At 38.4% G+C, this 22,074-nt stretch overlaps 1 protein-coding gene across 1 annotated transcript in view; it reads left to right on the forward strand.

Annotated features, from left to right (window-relative positions):
- Positions 1–13,566: 13,566 nt before the first annotated feature.
- Positions 13,567–22,074, forward strand: part of ptgir (prostaglandin I2 receptor) — a 32,623-nt gene continuing 24,115 nt past the window's right edge. The window contains exons 1-2 of the mRNA XM_047390658.1: positions 13,567–13,750; positions 13,929–14,952. Coding sequence (XP_047246614.1) covers positions 14,119–14,952 — 834 coding nt within the window. The 5' untranslated portion in view covers positions 13,567–13,750; positions 13,929–14,118. The remainder of the gene's footprint in view (positions 13,751–13,928; positions 14,953–22,074) is intronic.

A 22,074-nucleotide genomic window follows, 5' to 3' on the forward strand; every position in this document is an offset into this window, starting at 1 on the left:
AGGTATGACGTGACTAACTGCATGCACCAGAATGTAAAATGTAATATTTTGTGTTATAGAAGGGAGGTGTTGAAAGCAATTCAGACCCATACGGTCCACTGTATATATGTGGAAAAAGAGGCTCAGCTTAGATGAGACCAAATATGTAATTTGTGGCCTATGAAATGTTCTGAGTGGTGGAAAACTACCTTTGCACTCCACCCTGAACACACAATCTTTATAAGTGAATCAAGGCGATAGCATCGTAATGTTGTTGGGATGCTTCTGTTAAGGAGTGTTACGATAAGTTCTTGATCTGCAACTCCTTTTTCTTATCCATCGTGAACTTATGGGATTTGTTTACCAAAAAATGTGCAAGGGGCTTAAACTTACTTAATATTCTTGCAACTGAAACATAATTTTTGTTTTTAGCCTTTTGTATTTACAGGTTAAGTGCTGTGCAACTCTGTATTGTATAATATATTCCTAGTAAACTATAAAATGTTGTATCTGAAGGGCTCTCCGTGAAACTCTCTCCCAGAACCACTAGTAAGCATTCTGTGATATGACTTTCCAATGTACAGCTGGAAATAGATTTTATCAAAAGTACATTATTGGTCTCACTCATCATTCAATGAGGCATCTTGATAATTATTTACTCTAAAATGTCATTAACAAAGAAGATAAATACAGGGCAATTCTGGAGGAAGGCCTGTTAGAGGCTGCAAAACACTTCAGACTGGGTGCAGGTTTACCTTCCAGCATTACAGTGACCCTAATCATACAGCCAGAGCTACAACGAAAGTTTGTACAATCCTGTTCATGCTGTTGGCCTTGTTTGGCATATTTGTTCTGGCTTGGTTTGCTGTGTGTGTGTGTGTGTGTGTGTGTGGGTGTGTGTGTGTGTATGTGAGAGAGAGCGAGAGAGAGAGAGGCCTTCGTGCCAGCCGAGGCCTGTTTGGACAAAACCAAAACGAAAGAAGTTCCTGAAGAAACAACTTCTGTCAGTACACCAAAAAAAAACATTAGCAGGTTCCATTATGGCTGAATTACATCAAACAAGGTGAGGCAACACAGGCATGCTTCATTATTTTTGTATTATGGAGACCTGCACATTGTCCACTGGATTCCTACAGGATTATAAAGGCCTTGTGTTTTGTTAATTTCCACTGTACCATTATATTAGTGGATGTGTTCCCACATGTATGTTTCTGCAGAGTACACTGCTTTACCCATTTTCATCTAAATTCATAAGTGTTACTTAGATGATAGATACTCCTCAAAGCAAAGAAAAAAAAGAATTTATTCCATTTACTATTATTTGTAATTGTTGCTGGGTTTCATTTGTGCTGGCTGTTTTTTTCCACAGAAAGTATGCCAGGTTCAGTGTTTCTGTGTTTAACTTTGAAAAGGACAAAGCAATTACTATTACTGCCATCAACTAGACATTAATTGTTAATTTGTTTTTTCCATTGAAAGTGCCCCTGGTTTGGGGTTTTCTGGATTTAACCAGCAGTAGAGACTAACTGCCAATACCCTTTAAAACTCTTTGTTTGTCTTTCCTTCCTACAGAAAGTAATCCAGGCTCTGTACTTCTGTGTTGCATCATGTCCCATGTCCCAGGGGGATCTACTGCCCCAATTAACTAGGTGCAACTTCCTTGTTTTTCCTTGCTGTAGCAAGTACTTGAGCCTCAGTGCTTCCGTCTTTTGTGGTTGGTCTCTTTGTTGGTTGGAGTCATTGACAGAGTGGCAAATTTTGTTATTTTTCTTGTTTTTAATGTCTTTCAAACATTTTAGCATTTATTTTTATAGCAGTTTTACTGACTGGCAAATAGTTTCACAATGTTAGCACATTTGTCAAAAGGTTCACTAGCTTATTAAAATAACACTAACCAAGCTAATATATTAACAATAAGCATGTAAAGTACTTTGAATTGTGTTGTTACTGAAATGTGCTACACAAATAAACTTACCTTGTCTTTGCTTTGCCTAAGCTGCATGTAAGAAAAGTAAGTATGGAAAAATATGAAAAATACAAAGGCAGCATTTCACCTTTAAATTTGCCCTTTCGGAAATTGAGACAAAACAAAGAGTTTAAAATTCAATCAACAGAAGTGGTAGTTGTTAGCTTTGTCTATGTTAAAAGTTTTTTATCTTAAAACACTGCTTTGCATCACTGAAAGTAACAAAGAATGGGAAAAAAAAACAAGACAAAACTTAACTTTCCAGACTTCGTGATACGCAAGACTGAAAAGAAATGTTTGTAATTAAAATATTTAACAATTAACACTCTTACAGAATTCCCACACTTGATGCATGCAACCCAACTGAAAACACAAGGAGAAGAATCAACAGATGAAGTGCTGGAGAAACATGGTAACTGAATTGCATAACAGGGAAACTCTTAACAAAGATATTGACCTAACAAACACCCATACATACCAAACATACGTCAAACGCAATTTCTCATTTAACCTTATCTGCACTACAAGACCTACTTCAATTCTCCACAGATCATTATTCATCCCAAATCATTACAAATACTCTGCTTCTAATTAGAAACACTAGACTCAACATATGTCGTAAACCTGGTCCAGACCTGCTGAAACCACAGTCCCACCGCAATAAATTATGAGTCATAAAGTGATAAATGACGTGGAGACTCTCCCGGAAAATTACCCTTTCACGTCAGTAAATTTTCTCCCCTGCGGCTCTCATTGCTCATGTCCACAGGCATTTGCCTATGATTTAAGTGACAAATATCATGGGGAATGGATAGAAGCCAAGTTTGTTCTGATACTCACATAAAAGAGGAAATGATGCATACCAGACCAAGTGTTTCCATTATATGATGAGATGGATTCAACTCATGTTTGTCAGTTTTGAATCTACTTAAAAGTAAATGTGATTGGTGGCAACTGTATCTAATAAGCAAAATATCTAAAAGGCAAAGTGGGGTCCAAAAACCATTCATCTTGACTTGGATTTTGCATCAGCCCTCAGTGTAGGGACAGATCAAAGAAATCAATAAATTTTTGGATCAAAGTTTCTTATGTTCGCTGCATGCCTTAAAGCTCTGATTTAGAGCAGCAGGATAGTGGCATCTCAAGACAAGGGTTGGAAAAAAATGTGGGTTTCTATTTTACACTCCTCTTATGTTTCACTTTTACAAAGAAACAGAATGTTAGAATGTGGGGCCAATGTATTTTTAGATTTTATGGTTTTTAAGTAATTTTTATGCTTTCAGTTCTTTATTGTTTGCCAAAGGCCAAAGTCAAGTAGAATATGAAGACATTTAATGAAATTACTTTTATTCATACTTTCTTTTACAGTAAAGCAACAGTTTGTCAAGCACCATCTTCCTTCAATCTCCATCCAATGAAACATTTGTACTTCCAGTCTATCCATTTATCCATCCTCACCTTTTTGTCTTTTCTCAAAGCCTGCTTTGCCAAAGGTGCGTTTCTCTGAAAAGATTTTGAGCCAGCCCTCAAACGTTTTCATTTTGCTTTCAAGGAGCCAGAGTAATCTTTTTTTGCAGCTGACAGTGAGCTGACTGAAAATGGGGTGGAGAGAGGGGAAAACATCAACAGGCGGGGACTCTAACCCGTGACAGCAGCGTCGAGGACCAAGGCCTCCGTGTACATGGGTTGCGTGCTTAGCTCCTGGGCCACCGCCACACCCACTTGTAATCTTTTTAAAGGGATCTAACTAATAGTTTACCAGGCACTCTGAATGTCTGTCAAAGTTTTCCTCTGGACTTAGGCTGCTTTTTTGCTACTCTTGGTAAAATCTATTTTACTTTGTTGAGACCCTAGAAATAATGTGCACCCACACTAGCGTACACAGCATCACTGAAAATTCTGTAGTATGTATGTAGGATTTATGCTGGACCCATTGTTGGCGCTGTGACACTGCCGCGGAAACGCACCACAAACAGTAGATAAAAACACCAGGCATGCGCAGACAACTCATAAGAGGTAAACACAGCAACATGGCAGCAAAGAGGAGCATTGTTTCAGAGGACACATGTTTTGGATATACACTCGAAACAGGCGTTTTGAAATCTTGGCACTTTGCGACCAGGTTCCAAAAAAGATCGTTTATGGTCTCCCGAAATACCTGATCTGAGTGCATGCAATGCTTAACAATAAAATACCTTTGCGCGAATATACCTAAACTCGCCTCCGTGTGGACGGGGTCTCAGGGTAGAAACTTAGAACGCAAAAGCTGCTTTTTGTTTAAACAGATTTTTTCGGTATTTAAGTAATTTAGTGAATATCACAAAATTATTTATTCTTTACTATTCACAAAACAGCATACTTTTCAATTGAATCTATGAAAAGTATCAAAGGTAAAACAGTTTGACACAAAAATGGGATTACCAAAGAATAATTAGGTAAAAACAAGGTTCCTACACTTTTTCCAAGGAAAACTATAACACTACTACTACAAATTTCTCAGTCAAGTTTTGAGCAGTTGTTCTTGTATGAAGTTCATTGTAAATCTTAAAATATTCCCACAGTGGTCAGGCTTTAAAGTTGGAACCAGGGATAAACACAGATGGTAGAGATGAATTTGCCAAAGAGATGGACAGGCGCATGGACAGATGGCCGTATGGACAGAGGGATGGAATAATTGATATACGGCTGGCTGGATGGATAAAGGGAACACTTCTATAAACATCTTTTATTTAAAAAACAGCATAAATCTCAGATATTTATTATGTTCATGGTGGAAGAGGAAAAGCAGTCTGGAAATATAAATCTTTTCTCACACTTTCTCATACATGTTTTTTTCCTTACATATTGTATCTAGACCTCGAAAATAGTTAATCATATTCAATGAATTTATTTAATCAGTGTAGGGTAAGAACGTTTCATAGACTTTTTAAGCAGTGTAGTAACCCTACTGTCGGGGTTTTGGTTTCTATGCGTGCCAGATTTCGTTTCCAAGTACCGAGCTCCACCCTCCAATGCAAGTACCTGAACATTGAATTAACTCCTGACCTCATCAGAACTCAATCTACAGCTCAAGTAAACCATCTGGATTTTCTCCACTCCACACACCTGGGTCCCGACTCCCTCTACCCCTGACGACCTGACTTCACTCACTTAGTAAGCCGTTCTACAATTAACATAATTACTTCTCGTTTATTCCTCAAGATTACAGTGTTCGTTTTCACCAGTTCTCCTTCCCCTCTTTCCATGCAGTTAGTAATTCGACCGTTCACGTTCCAGTATCACTTTGTAAATAAAACTCCTTTCACTAATTCAGTTGTGCTTCTGAGTGTTCTTCTGTATGTGGGTCAGATCTATCTCGAACAAAATGACACCTACCAAAACATGGCACAGATGATTCACTGAAGAAAGATACTTTTCTCATCGATGTTTCTTATAGACATGACTTTCATTTACTGTTTTTCTGCTATAGATACTTTATCCTGGAACTTATTTTATTCTTTACTCTAGTAATTAGGGCTGAATCAAAACTTTTGCACATTTCTGTGTAAACCAATATCTATGAAATCATTACCAACCATCGATCGATTTGTTCACTATTCATTCTATTGTAAACTTAATTCATCTGAACTGCAGGTTAGGCCTCAAGACACACACCACTGCCTTTCACATGTGCAGAAATTCAATTGTTATATAGCGAGCATTCCATGCATCATAATAGGAGCTTGTGTAAATTTGCTAAGCATCATGACCTGCGTTCTTCATTTGGTGTGCTCACAAACGGACCTACTGCCTTGGGGGATCAGTGCGCATTGTAATATTTGTTTTGAGCTTCTTTGTCTACTGCTTATTTAAAAGTGCCACCCTGGTTTGTTTTATGGGCACTGAATCTGTAAACATTCTGTGTGGCATCCTCATCTGAGAAGCCCCTGTAGTAGTTAAAAGTAAATTAGAATCATGCTTGCCACACAGGGAGCCACAAATAGTGTAACTGGCCAATATAAATTACTCTATCGATATGTTTTGAAATGTTGAGACATTTTGTTATTCACTCCACTTATGGCAGGACAAATCAAAATAACAGTTTTTATTTCATGGCTCGTGTGTGTTAACAGCAGTCCTAATCTATGTAAACAATTGGGAGCAGAAACATAATTAGAAGACAGTATGCTGGCACACAAAGCAAAATGTGAATCAAACAGGGTGAACATACTGAAAAAACAAAGCAAAGCATCCTGGAGCCCAGACACTGAAGATTAACATCCTAACTCCAAAAAGACCACAGAAAAATAATAGGAATCCAACTTTTATCAACGTCTGGAGCAAAAACAAACAAGGAGAAGCTGTTTCAATGATATTTATATTCAATCATGTGCACCATCTCTTTTCTATGCTGAGATGCTGGAAAAAATTATGGTGAAATGTAAACCAGCTGAGGTAAGATTAATTTAGAACAGATTTTGTGAGGAGAAACTTCAAAACCAAATGCTTACAAAAAGGGCTAATTGCCTTACATTTCTTTTCTTTTAGTCCAGTGCACTATAAAAACAAAATTTGGAGGGTATTAAACACTATCCAAATGAAATTATTTACATTTTAGTTTGCAAATGTAAAATTTAATTCTGGTTAAATTCTAACCACATTAGCTACTTTATTTTTTGAAACAAATCCTATGTTTTGATTAGAAATTACTTGAAGATGTTGGTTTAACCAGCTTTAAGTGGTTTAGTGACAGCGCTAATGCTAATGTCACACTTGCTAGCAAGCTGAGATATATAACCTTAAGGCAGTCATTGTCAAAAAACAGCCTATCTCAGTTGTGGTTTAGAAAATGTTTACAAACCACCTAATTAAAAAGATTAAAATTTTACTTTATCCAGTTTTAACTAGTTTAGTGACAGCACTAATGCTAAATAAACTGGCTAGCAAACTGAACTTCTTAACCCTGAGGTTTACATGCCACTTTGTTAGAATATATTTAAAAAGATCATCACGTTTCAGTTTTCAACATTGATAATAACTTGGATTATTTTTATTTATCTATTTTTAAAAAACAGCATAACAAAATACTTTTAATAATTAGTTGGAATATGACTAATTTCTTGGAGTACATGGTTTTTAAAAACCAGTTGGAAACTAATTTGGTGTCTTAGCTTCAAACTTGCATAATTTACATGACATAATGAAGTGCAATCTGTTACATCAGTTTTAACAGTTAAATTCTACCAGTTTGTTTTTTCAGTGTAAAGTTAAGCTGATGAGAGAAACATTTTGGTGTTTTTAGATGAATTACATACACCCACAATCAGGGGATGGAAATGATGGTGTTACAATGGTTACAATGCTGTTTCAGTTACTGACAATGTCACTGACAATAATTCATCACACTGAGGATTGAAACTGTCTTCATCTTACTGAGAGATAAGTGCTGCTGATTGGCTGAGGAAGAGTAAAGTAGTTATGGTAACGGGTCGGTTCTAGGCATGCAAATGTGAGGGGGTGGGCAGAAATGTGAAGGGGCATCAGCAGGCATACACATTATGCTCTGGCATGTTTATTGTTGTCGTTGATTAATTTACCCCAAGCACTTTATGGGCTTGAGGTAAACTGTGTAGTGCAGTGCAGTTAGCCAGATTGGACTGGATTCCCCCTAGTTTGGTTGGAAAAAAAAAATAGCTTTTGCAGGTTGTTAAAATGTGGGCTGCTTTTCACAACATTTGGAGTTTTTTTTAGGAATGATTCATGGGAAAATTCTGTCAAAATATATGTCATTGTGTGGCAGAAAAGTAAAAACCTACACCTCTGAAAATCTCAAAATGTGTCTTTTTACTCATATCATTAGTTGATTTATTTTGAAAAAGAAAATCTATCGAAGTTGACATCGTCAATCAGTGATGGTCATTGGTTAATCAACTGTCACTGTGAAATTATATTGGTCAATTGTAAACACCCGAAAGGTTTTAAGAGTTCATCTAATATACACGGCGCTGCTGCCTTTACTTTGTTAAGCTTTTACTTGATGTTGAGAGACACCATCATGCTGAAGAGGGAAAATATAAAAGATATCCAGAAAGCTAAAATGGTGGATTGCCCTTGTCCCAGAGGATAACTCCAGAGCTCGTAGTAAAACACAAATCTCAACGCAACTTCGAGATTTTAAAGAACTTGGTGCCACCAACACCAGATCCCAATTGGATCTGGTGTTGGTCAGATCATGCACAGACAGTTTTGGAGGCAGGTGCTCAAAGCCTAGCCTCCGATGCCAAAAAACAATGGCATCCATTGCCATATTTATAAAAAAAATAAAGTAAAAATCTGGATATATATTAGACTTCCATTGCCTCACTTTTCTTGCTTCAAAATTTATAAATGATATTAATCGATGTGGTGCTATGCATTGTAATCAAAACAGACTGACTCAATCTGGTGAGGAAACAGTATACAGGTCCTTCTCAAAATATTAGCATATTGTTATAAAGTTCATTATTTTCCATAATGTAATGATGAAAATTTAACTTTCATATATTTTAGATTCATTGCACACTAACTGAAATATTTCAGGTCTGTTATTGTCTTAATACGGATGATTTTGGCATACAGCTCATGAAAACCCAAAATTCCTATCTCACAAAATTAGCATATTTCATCCGACCAATAAAAGAAAAGTGTTTTTAATACAAAAAACATCAACCTTCAAATAATCATGTACAGTTATGCACTCAATACTTGGTCGGGAATCCTTTGGAGAAATGACTGCTTCAATGCGGTGTGGCATGGAGGCAATCAGCCTGTGGCACTGCTGAGGTCTTATGGAGGCCCAGGATGCTTCGATAGCGGCCTTTAGCTCATCCAGAGTGTTGGGTCTTGAGTCTCTCAACGTTCTCTTCACAATATCCCACAGATTCTCTATGGGGTTCAGGTCAAGAGAGTTGGCAGGCCAATTGAGCACAGTGATACCATGGTCAGTAAACCATTTACCAGTGGTTTTGGCACTGTGAGCAGGTGCCAGGTCGTGCTGAAAAATGAAATCTTCATCTCCATAAAGCTTTTCAGCAGATGGAAGCATGAAGTGCTCCAAAATCTCCTGATAGCTAGCTGCATTGACCCTGCCCTTGATAAAACACAGTGGACCAACACCAGCAGCTGCCACGGCACCCCAGACCATCACTGACTGTGGGTACTTGACACTGGACTTCTGGCATTTTGGCATTTCCTTCTCCCCAGTCTTCCTCCAGACTCTGGCACCTTGATTTCCGAATGACATGCAGAATTTGCTTTCATCCGAAAAAAGTACTTTGGACCACTGAGCAACAGTCCAGTGCTGCTTCTCTGTAGCCCAGGTCAGGCGCTTCTGCCGCTGTTTCTGGTTCAAAAGTGGCTTGACCTGGGGAATGCGGCACCTGTAGCCCATTTCCTGCACACGCCTGTGCACGGTGGCTCTGGATGTTTCTACTCCAGATTCAGTCCACTGCTTCCGCAGGTCCCCCAAGGTCTGGAATCGGTCCTTCTCCACAATCTTCCTCAGGGTCCGGTCACCTCTTCTCGTTGTGCAGCGTTTTCTGATACACTTTTTCCTTCCCACAGACTTCCCACTGAGGTGCCTTGATACAGCACTCTGGGAACAGCCTATTTGTTCAGAAATTTCTTTCTGTGTCTTAGCCTCTTGCTTGAGGGTGTAAATAGTGGCCTTCTGGACAGCAGTCAGGTCGGCAGTCTTACCCATGATTGGGGTTTTGTGTGATGAACCAGGCTGGGAGTTTTAAAGGCCTCAGGAATCTTTTGCAGGTGTTTAGAGTTAACTCGTTGATTCAGATGATTAGGTTCATAGCTCGTTTAGAGACCCTTTTAATGATATGCTAATTTTGTGAGATAGGAATTTTGGGTTTTCATGAGCTGTATGCCAAAATCATCCGTATTAAGATAATAAAAGACCTGAAATATTTCAGTTAGTGTGCAATGAATCTAAAATATATGAATGTTAAATTTTCATCATGACATTATGGAAAATAATGAACTTTATCACAATATGCTAATATTTTGAGAAGGACCTGTACATTATTTGACTGTTTTCTGATGGGGTTGAAACATTACACTAATAATGTACCATAACTAATATAAATATAACTCTCCACACTTTCATCCAGCTCAACTTAAGACCTACCTTTCATTTCAAGTCACAAATCTACTTTAGGTAGTTAATGTTATTATTGCATCTATTATTATGCTAATCAAATCAGACAGACAGCTAAGTAGCATTTTTCTATTTATTCATTATTTTTGTTTGCTGCTCTATATCAGAGAGCAATATATTTAGCCTTCGACATACATTAGCCTGTAATGTTAACTACCTAGCAAAATGATTGCTCAACTGAGAGCTTCTTGAGAAAAAATGACTTTTACCTACACAGAACAGAGTTTTGGCCAGCATGCTGTAATTCTAAAATACTGCATGCTGGTTTCCATTGTCAAGACTTTATTGTGAGTTACTAGACATTCAGGAAAATGGTTGTGGCCATGCTTTTCTTTTCTTCTTCAGGCTTTAACACCAAAATAATTAAGTGGAATTAGTGAAATAGTCTAATTTGTCTGTTTGTATATCTCCCTCTCTTTCTCTCTTAATTAAACCTGAGAAACATCAATCAACAGTTGGATACGGCTTTGAAATCACATTGATTTTATGAGTACAAAACATTTAGGCAATGTGTTATGCAGTCATGCATAGATGCTGATTGAAAGAAAATGCAAGCGTTTTTCATCAGGTGTCAGGCAAAAATGCCCCCCTCTCCAGCCCTTTATTTGGAGAAACATTGCGGCCAGAAGTCGCGTAATGTTTTTACCGGCGCTATAATCTTAAACATTGTGGTTATTTTGCACCAAACGTCTGTGGCAGCGGCTGCACCCCTCCAGCACTATATGCGGGCTAAAGGGCAGAGCATGGTCGTGCGTACTGTGAGCAACGTGGACTGTCCGTGGATGTTTTCAGGTGTCATAGTCAAGCATACCAATTTCCTATATTTCTGTGGACAAATTCCTCCATTTCCCACACTTTCTGTCATGGCATCATCGGACAGGGAGGCAGGTCTAATTTCCCGGGGTAGCTTTGGAAAAACAAAAAGAAAGGAAGGCGGTGTTAAGGCCATTAAACCACTCTATGGACGAAGAAGAGGAATAGACTGGTCAGTGCGGCGCACAGCGTGACCGTGACGCTGTGCGTACTCGCCACCGGCTGCTTGGAGCTGCAGAAAACAGTTCCATATGGAGGCCTTTTCAATTTCAAGTCACAGATTAGTTTAAATTAGGATCACATGGAATGGACTCCCTGAATTGATTTGCACTGATAAAAAAACATTCTCTTGTAACATAAGATACAATGCAGCCACGCCATCCTGTAGGCCAGTAGAGACTGTTTAGCCTTGGGGAGCTTGTCTTCACTCCAATGAGGAACAGGCCCTCTGATGAGAAGGTTGAGGAGGTTCTTGATTTGAGACATAACCATTGGTTATATACAGAGGTATGTGTGTGTGGATCATGTGCACTCAACTTCTCTGGTCGACCATGGCTAGGACTGTTGTGAGTGGAACCTGTCCTGTTAAACAGCTGTATGGTCTTGGCCATCGCTGCTGCTCAGTTTCAGAGTGTTTGCAATCTTCTTATATAAGCCTAGGCCATCTTTACCTACAGTGACTCATTCTTTTTTCAGATCCTCAGAGAGTTCTTTGCCATGAACCTTCAGGGTTTTGTGGACAGCACACAGGGTTCTTCAGACTGTTTGGGTGAAAGAATAGGTCAAAATCACACCTGAGCGATACATCCCTGTTTTCTCCATTCAAGAGGCATCTAGACTTTGTCCTCACCAACAAAGTTTTTCGTACACAGTTTTTTGTACACATTTAAGTAAGCATTTTCAATGGTTTTTTGCTGTGTCATTTCATTTTATAACAATTTAGGGACATCTATGGTTTGATTTATTTTCCTTTGTGGACTGGATTGTTCCTAACATCTGGTGAGAAGTTCATGTCAATTGCAGCTTTAGAAATATATTTATTTAGAAAATTGGTGATTTGTTCAATAGTTATTTTACCCACTCCATATACATGTATACATCGTCATGACTGTCGCTTCCCTGATTCCTCCAAACCCGTTCTCCTTTTCCTTGTTATGGTTGTCTCTTTATAATTGTTATGGCCTGTCCTTCTTGTTCCCTGAACCAGATGAGGTCCATCAAGTCAAATCAGAATTATTTAGAAGACATATTTAAAGATATTTAGAAACAACAGTTGACCAAAGTACTGTACAAGTCATAAAACACTGTAAGGCGAAAAATGACATCTGACAATCAAATACATCATCTTACTAAGGTTGGAAACCCAGTGAAGAAAAATGTGCCATTTAATATGTCTTAGAAATGTGTAATGTGGCAGAGCCAGTAATATGCAGGGGCAGCTTATTACACAGTTTAGGAGCCTATAAGCCTGGTAATATCCCATATTCTCCGTTTTGCAGAACAAATCCGACCTGACATGGTAAGGCAACAAGATCCATTGTACTGTTTGTCTAAAGTGGTAGGCCAGGACACAAACAAATTACAAATCAGAATCAGCATTTTTGGCCAAGTTTGTGTGCACAAACAAGGAATTTGACTTTGGTTTCCAGCTTTCATAGTGTGCCAACATTAACTATTAATATACAAACTTTAGAGGAAATAAAAATAATGATTAAGGAGCAGTATGTGCATGTACAGTTTTCTTTGGTATACAAACAAAAAAAGAACGGGTGGTTGTGATAGAGTAAATATGGTTATTTTTGTTTCACAGCAGAGTGGTTAACTACTCTAGCTGTAAGGTGTTCACTGTGTTCTTCAACGGCCTGATGGAAGAAACTATCACTGTGGTGTCTGGTAAACTTAGATGAAAATGTTTTGTTTTTTTTAGCCAGACCAAACAGAACATCAGATGTATGGGTAAAAATGTGGAACGACTGTAATAGTGACTTAAGACAGTCTTGTTCACATTATAAAAAAAGAAATGGTAAGAAAAACTGAGGTTTGATTTCACTTTCTGTAAAACATGACTTTCACCAATTAAATGTGTATTTTTGGTATTAAATACTGTATGTTATTGCATCTTTTTTTTTTTTTTACTTTTTGTTGCTGATTTGTTTTTTGCTCAAGGTTAAGCAGTTGGTAGCACTGTTGACTTGCAGGAAGAAGGTCCTGGGTTCAAATCCTGGCCCGCGGGTCTTTCTGCATGAAGTTTACATGTTGTCTCCAGGTACTTCAGCTTTCTCCCACGGTCCAACAACATAAGTGTTATGTAATCGGAATCTCTAAATTGCCGTAGGTATTTGAATGTTTACACGGTTGTGGTGCCATTTGTTTTAAAGTGATTATTAAAAAATGTTCTCCTGCACTTTCCAGTGTATAATTGGTGTAATTGCGAACAAATGTATACACAGACCAAATATAAATATCTTCATCATTATCATCCTGCAGCATTTGTGGAACTGTTCTTCTGAACATCACCATCATCTCTACACGTGTTGTGAGGTGGGAGGGGCTTTGTATCGATCCAAAACGGACTGGGAGGCGCGTCACTGAAAAGCTTTGCCCGATCAGTCGTGCTCTCTAAGTCAGAGCGGATATGCCGACAGCGCTACTTTTAAACTCCGTATCTAAGGATTTTCTCTTATTTTTTTCCTCTGAGTGAAACAAAAACTGGACCGCCAGTGCTGGAAAATGAGAAGGTTAGGGAGAGGAAAAAGGTGAAACTTGTTCATAGTTTTTTTCAAGTATTGCTACGCCGGTTAGAGGTAAGTAAATATTGTTTATTGTAAGTTCTTGTATGAATCATTTACTGACTCCGATAACATGATGGCAGAATAAAAGTGAGTTTTTTCTGTTAATCTTAATATGATACCACTCTGCTGTGATGTTTGATATTTTTATGAAATGTCTGCCTAATCTAAAGGTAATTTTATGTGTCCACAGGAACTGCAAGAAATGAATGGGATGAAGCTGTGAGGGTTTAGTACAAGGCAGCATCATGCACTTTTCTATGCATCATCGTTATGTGCCGTACGAAGTCATTGTTTCAAGAAAACAGGATTTTCACTTGTCTGGAAATCTTGACTCTTCTCATTAAACCCTGTCGTGGTAGAAAATTCCCCTCTGACAAAACATGAACGACAGCTTTGTTCCAAACACATCATGCCACAACACCCCCTCTATTATGGGCTATTCTGGCAAACCAACAACAAGCATCATCATGTTTTTGGCTGCAGTGGGGGGAAACCTGCTGGCTCTCTTCATCCTCGGAGTGCACCAGAAGGAGCACCACTCCAGGTCCTCAGTCTTCTGCATCCTGGTGACAGGACTGGCCCTCACTGACCTCCTGGGAACCTGCCTGCTCAGCCCACCTGTGTTCCTCTGCTATTCCCAGAACACGTCCTTGATAAGTCTGGGTGGTGATAGACTGTGCAACCTGTTTGGATTTGCGGTGAGCTTCTTCGGGTTGGCGCCCACTCTCATCCTGTGCGCCATGGCCCTGGAGCGCTGCTTGGCCATCAGCCATCCGTACTTTTACGCGGTGCACATCCGCCGCAGCTTTGCTAAATTCACCCTTTTCTTTATTTACCTATTCTCTTTGGCCTTCTGTCTCTTACCGTATGGCGGGTATGGTAAGTTCAGGCAGTACTGCCCAGGGACGTGGTGCTTTGTGGATATGGATGCCACCGGGGATGACCGTGCCAACTTGGTGCTGGCCTTCTCTCTGTCCTACTCATCGCTCATGGCACTGCTGATCTTCATCGTGTTCGTCTGCAACGGCTCAGTGATTGTTAGCCTGTGCCAAATGCACCAGAACCACATGGTGCGCCGTGGCTCCGTGGTGTCGGTGGCACGGAAGAAAAGGCTGAGCTTGGCCTGGTTCGGACGTGGAGAAGAGGAGATGGACCACTTGGTGCTGTTGGCGCTTATCACTGTCATCTTCGTGGTGTGCTCCCTGCCTCTAACCGTGAGTATTACACATGATCTTCGGTGTTTTATCGCTTCTACCCAGGGCCTGATTTAGGAGGATGTGGGCCCCTTGGTGAGAGCCAGTTGTGGTGCCCAAACAAAAGAGAAAAGTAGAGAAGAAGGTAACAACCTAACGTTATTTGATAATCTAACACAAGTTTGCTTCAAACTCAAAAGGCACATTTAGACTTTGCTATCTGGAACAGTTTTCTGTTCCAGATAGCAAAGTAATCTGTAATCTGCATAGTAATCTGTAATCAACTAAAAACACCTGCAAAGCTTTCCTGAGCCTCTACATGGTCTTGGTCTGGGCCAGTGGGCTACACAAGAGACTGCTGACTGGACAGAAGATAGTCATTGACTCCCTCCACAAGCAGGCTAAGCCACAAAATATTATTGCTAAAGAAGCTGGCTGTTCACAGACTGCTGTATTCAAGCATATTCATAGAAAGTTGAGTGGAAGGAAACAGTGTGGTATGAAAAGGTGCAACAGGGATAACTGGAGCCCTGAGGGAATTGTGAAGCTATATTTTTTAAGAATTTAGGGGAGCTTCACAAAAAGTAGACAGAGGCTGGAGTCAGAACATCAAGAGCCAGTACACAGTGACAAATATTACACATGGGCTTCAAGCATCATACCTAAGCTAAGGTGAAAAAAAGAACTGGACTGTTGCTCTGTGGTTCAAAGTCCTCTATTCAAATGAAACTGAAGTTTGTATTTCACTTGGAAATCAAGGTACCAGAGTCTGTAGATACAGTAGCTGCTAATAGCTGACACTGGCCCAGCATGCTAAAGCTCACAGAAAGTGCTGGAAGCAATACCAAAACCTTTCCCCAGTATTATGCAATGCTGCTCTTAAATGTTGATTGCCTGAAGAAAAGGGTTAAAGTGGCTGCATTTTTGAGGAACTGACTGGTTTTCTCACATATTGCACAATCTGTACTAAATTAACACAATCTGTCAATAGTTTTTATATATTTATTATCATTTATAAGAAGATTGTTAGATTGTTAGTATGGTATGTTACGTAACATTGTTCGGTTGGAGGTAATATTATACCCAGCTGTATTTTGGAGTTTTTGTAATGACTGAGTTCAGTTAATGATCCAGCACTCAACAACAGTCCCCCTAACTCATGCGGTCCTTTGGGAAATTAACAGTCCATTGCTGGCTTAAAGCTTGCGGTTGTCCCCTCTGACTTGATTGGGTCGGAGATAGGTCAGAAGTGGGGATGTGGCATCATTGTTTTAAATATCTGCAAATTGGTTGTCCACATGAAAATCCAGCAAATTAAAGCACCAATGTTTGTAAAACATGATTCATTTTATACAGCACAATTCTTGGGGTGCCTTAAAACCTCTGCTGCTGCAGCACGCCTGTCTAATGTTCGGCTCTGGTTCAAACACTGACTCATGATTGTCACCACACCAAAACGAAAACATTTCCAAAAAGGTGACCCCATGGCTTGTATAAACCAGAAGCCCAACTTGGAGTCTAAGCGAATTCAATAATGTTTCTTAAGAAAATGAAACAAATTAGGTATATTTCCTGTGGTTTTTGCTGGTGACACCAAAGCAGATGTATGTTCCCATCTGTCCTTGTCAACTCTCTCATTCTTAATTCATCATAATTACATTAAAAAGATCAGTGGGCATGGAAGCTGTTTTGTAATGTGTTTGTAGGCACTGTTTAAACCTCCTTAACGGTTGTGTTATGTTCTTCTGGTTTTGGGTTTAGGTGTGTCTGAGAGTGCAATGCACATGTGTGAGTTTGTCTTGAGCAGTTGTCTGCTTAGCCACATACTTATTCTTATTTAAGAGGAGTGTACCTAACTTGAAAACCCTGGAGGACAGGTCTGGCCCTGCCTCTCCCCAAGTGTAAAAAGTTGCTTTCTTTTAGTTAGATCTAAGGTCAAATCTATTCCATTAGCCAGGCACACTAAATAATGGGTTAAAATAATGTGATAAATGTGGGTTACATAGGATTTGTTAGTTTTATTGTATTATTACCATTTGTAGTGATAAGGTAATTTACAAAAAGCAGTAAAAGGGTTCATGATCTCACCGTTTACTCATTTGGAGTCTGTGTCTGTATGCTCTTTGGTAAAATAAAGTCTGAACCTTTGACTCATCTCTGGTTCATGACACTATTTGACCTAAATCACAGCTGAAAAAACCCAGTAAAGAAACGTATAGCAATGATAAGGTGTTCACATCAGTCTGAGTAAGACTCCAGGAAACCTCAACTTTGCTGCCTGCAAACACATTGTATATGCAGGGGGTGAACTCTGCTTGCATTCTGCCAATGCAGTGAGGTAGTGAGTTATTGTTTTCATTTTAAAAGATAATCAAATGTGTCCCAGTCAGGGTTTTTTATTTTGGTTTGATATTGATTTATAGTGTTTAAGAATATGTATTTACTACTAAAGTCACTGATACCTCATTAAAGTTAATAACGTCAGTGTGCTTTAGAGCTCAGTAGCTTCAAAGTACAGCAAAACAGCAGATTACATTTCATCAATATCACACTTAACTGTCTTCTTGACAATGACAGACATTTTGTCCCAACGGAAGTTTCTGCAGGGCAGCCTTAATATGCTGCTTCAAGGCAGCGTTAGTTCCGTGAAGAAAGCAGCTACAATGCTGTGAAAAAGTATGTGCAACCTTACACATTTATTTCTGTTTGTATTTTGTCATCGCATTTAAATGTTTCAGATCATCAAACGATTTTTTAATATCAGACAAAGATAACCTGGGTTAATATAAAAAGCAAGTAAAACAAAATTAACCGCCCCCTAAACATAATTAATGGTTCTGCCACCTTTGACAACAGTGACTGCTATAAAATGTGTTTAATAACAGGCAGTGTCTTATAAATGGACTAATTTTGGCCCACTCTTCTTTGCACAATCGTTGTGATTCAGCTATACTGGTGGGTTTTCATGAATGGCCTGTTTAAGGTGATGTGAAAGGATCTCGATCAAATTTAAGTAGACTTTGACTTATCTAATGCAAAACCATAATTTTTTAAGCCATTCAGAGGCTGGTGTGCTTCGGATCATTGTCCAGCTGTGCAACCTAAGTGCTTTTTTGAGCTTAATGTCATGAACTGATGTTCAAACATTCTCCTTCAGGATTTTTTGATAGAGAGCAGATTTCATGGTGCCATTTGTTTTTTTTGTTTTTTTTATTAACAGTGGTTTTTGTCTTTGAAATCTCCTATTAATTTTGTTTTGTCTCTTTTTTATTGTTGAATCATGATCTTTACTGATTGATGTGGTGCCTGCAGTGCTTTAGGTGTTGTTCTGGGTTCTTTTGTGGCCTCCTAGATAAAAACGTCTACGCACTCTTAGTCATTTTGGTTTGTTGTCCACTCTTGGGGAGGTGCACTAAAGTTTTTCCATGTGTTAATAATGGCTGTCATTGTGGTTTGTTGGAGTACCAAAACAATAGAAATTGCTTTTTATTCCTCTTCAGACTGACACATTTTAATTTTGATTTGAATTACTCTAGATCAGGGCATGATTTGTTGGTTTTTGAGATATTTTAGCCTACTTCATGTTGTCAGGTTGGTTCTATTTATGTAACTTCTTGAGTCTATGGGTCTATGAGTAATCAGATCTTAGCGTTGCAAGTGCAACATAACTTAGCTTTCCAAAATTGTGGTTAATCACAGTTAGTTCATGTTGTAACAAGGGTAACATTACTTTTTTACACAGGGCCAAGTAAGTCTGAATAGCTTTTTTTTCTCATAATAAATGAAATCATAACTTTTTAACAGTTTTTTTGTGTTTGTCCAAGTTTTGTTTGTCTGATATTGAAATGTGTTTTAAATACTTCTTCACCATACAATATGATGTACTGATGATACTTACCCAAAGACAAGCATAGCTAGGCTAGAGTGCTTGCCCTTTGTTTTAAAAATGATTCATTGATATTTTTGCTCTTTACATATTTCAGTGTATTTTATGCTAATTGAGTACAGATTAACCTTAAAGAAAAGAGAGCACCTGCGTAATTTCTTCATTTCCTGCTTTTGTATTTGGGTTTTGTTCCACCGTCTATTGCGTTCAAGTGTTTTATATGATTGATATACTGTTGATCAGTCAGAGATACACAAATTTATTTAACTACCACGTACACTTTTATTGTTGTTATTTTCAGTTTTTATGATATTCTATTTACTGCTTCCAATCTTAGCCAGAAATCACTTTAAAAGAGATTTTAAACCTCAACGGGATTCTCCTGGTAAAATAAAAATCAGATATACTCAGCATTTTATTTTGAAGGTAATCAATTTATAGACTAGCAATTCACTGCTATCTACCCTGCTCGCGCTTCTAAAATGAAGTGCTATTTGGGAAAAATCTGAGCACAACAGGCAGCACAGGTCAAAGCAGCTAATACAGTCTCTCTTACACTCTGAATGCGATTGTAAAAGGTGAAAAATGCCTTGATTCTATGGAGAAAACATGGATTTGACTAACAAAATAACGTGCAAGGCCTTTAGTACAGATTTGCTTGCTGTGCACAGGTTGTGGTTTAAAGATGGCTCTGCAAAACATTGTCATGTGGGTGGCTGGGGTGCAGCCGACACAATCACAGACAGTGTCCCAACAGCAGGTATCAGGACTTGATATGGATCATTTTTTTAAAAAGCCTTGTTTGGGACATCCCTAAGTCACAACAAAGCGATTTGAACTATGTAAAATTTTAGGAAAAATGTTAAAAACAAAGTCAAAGACATAATAACTAGTCTAGAGTTATATTTCCACTGCATGTTGTGTATTTTTCTAAATAATTTAAGACTGTGGTATCACAAATGGTTAGGTTTTTAGATGTTTCTGTGCCTGTTTGTACATCTTTGTGGTTGTAACAGTCATGCTGTGAAGCCTGATATTGCATGTATAAGCAACTGTGACCTCCTCCCAGACAGATGTTGGCCGGTGATTAACACCAGTTGGCTTGGCTCACAGCACAGCAGATGCCGGAAAGGAAGTTAAAAAGAGGTCTGATTCAGTCTGATGCGGTACTATCAGCGAATTGCTCACATTTGATATATTTCAACATGTTATTTTGTTGACATGCACAGGGAGGCTAAAAGCTGCCTCTGTATTTCTAGCTCTTAGTGAACACATCAAGACTAAAACCACAAAAACATAATGCTTTGCTATCATGTGTTTCCGGTTATTAAAAGCAATTTTATGTAATCCAATATTCCTCAGAGAGCAAATATAAGGAGTCTCTCAGTCAAATAACCAGGATTTGCACCAGTAGTGTCGTCATACTGATACATGATAGTCAAGTAAAAATCATCAGGGACTGGAAGGTTTCTTCTTTAATATGAGCTTGGCAGCAAGTATTAATAATTGTATGATCAGAGAGAACTTTTGTTATTTTGTTCTTTGGCTCTCATCTATGAGTAAAGTTGTTAGATATCGCATTTAGAGCTCAGGTTTCAACAGTTCCTTATTTAAGTAGTGACTCTTGGAAACTAGAAGACATCTCAGAGGTATGCTTTTTTTTGGCAGTTGGGGAAGATTTATAAGTGTTAAAGAAGTGAAACTTCACTTCCTGTTATGATGCATTGAAGAAAGTAGCAAAAGACACTTGTGGCAATGGTGGTTGTGAAGCGAGTGTTGTTATAAAGAGTAACCCATAGACTGCAATTATTTATCTTCTATCCTTCCAGCTTTTCAGGTTTGTCACTGTATGCTGTCCATCACCTCTTTGTAATTATTGCGGAATGACTAGCTGTACTTTCTAAAGTGCTATAGAGCAGTAAAAGTTAATGTGATGAATTGAATTACCTGAGGGAATCTGTGAAAAATCCATTTAATTTGTTTGTTGCCGGAAGAAGTCTTTGATGGTTTGTACTCAAGTTATTGACATTTCTTTGAAAATGCATTACCAGAGGTAATATGTGGCCACTGCTTGTCAATTTTTTCAAACTAATGCTTTAAAAGTCAATCCTCATTTGCTGTAGATCACTAAAAGACTTATCTCCTTCCAAGAGTCTTTAAAGTAGGATTTTACTGAACAATTTTGACAAAATAACATGTAAACAAATCTCAGTTTCTTTGTGTTATTTAAAGTTGAAGCAAATACCAAAAGTTACAAGCTTGTTGAATAAACAAAAAACAAATATCCTCTCTTCTTTGCTCCCCTCCCCTCCATTAAATGTTACCATGAGAACCACAAAGCGCCAAACAAGCCATAAATTGGTGATCAGTACCCCGATCAATGAAGTGTTCCTCTTAATATCATTTGCTTTTGGAAAGAATGGGCGTTTTAGCTCCAGGTTCTTTCTTTTGCAACGCCATTAAAGGACAAAAATATATAAAATGTAGCAATTGTTAGGTGAGCTTAATCCCTCTAATGCTTTGACTAATTCATCTAAGTTTTCCGTTAGTGTGTATTTAACTTAGTCAGCAGACATGCAATATTGACCGGTGCGTACATCAGGTAAAATGTCAGGAAGGCTCATATTGATCCATGAACTAAATACTAATTCACTGGCTGGAAAGGGAAAGAATTACATGGACAAGAATAGCTTGAACACTTCTGTTATGCCGTACTTCTATTTCAGAATGGGCATTCACAGACAAATGTTCTGGAACACATTATTTCAACTATTTATAGGTTTTATTTAGATATGAAAAGGATATGATTGCTACGCAACGTCTAGACAGCATTTATGGATCCATCTGGTCTTGAAAAGGCATCTGTGGTGAGCTTTGGAAGAACTTTATGAGCACTGGAAATGAAAAATCAATGAAGGTTCTGAGGAAGCAGCAGACTTTGTCATTTAATTTTCTTTTACTACCAGCTGATATCTAAGCATTCAAAATGCATGTGAAGGCAGTTTTTAATAAGTTTAGTTTGTTACTCAGTATTCGGGAAATGTATTTTTCTCTGCTACAGCTCCTTCCATCATTGTTATGATCTTTTCTGACAAAAAATGTCCTTTTTGTTAATTTCTGTGTCTCCATTTTTCTGTGCAGTCACTGCTGCTGCCAGTGGCACCACCACAGGGTGGCTAGGGAGCAATGACCACCCCTAGATGACATCAACCAAATCTGTTTAGGCATCTGGACATTGTGAAGATGTAATAAAGTTC

Source organism: Girardinichthys multiradiatus, chromosome 18 (genome assembly GCF_021462225.1).
Source record: "Girardinichthys multiradiatus isolate DD_20200921_A chromosome 18, DD_fGirMul_XY1, whole genome shotgun sequence".
Classification (NCBI taxonomy): domain Eukaryota; kingdom Metazoa; phylum Chordata; class Actinopteri; order Cyprinodontiformes; family Goodeidae; genus Girardinichthys; species Girardinichthys multiradiatus.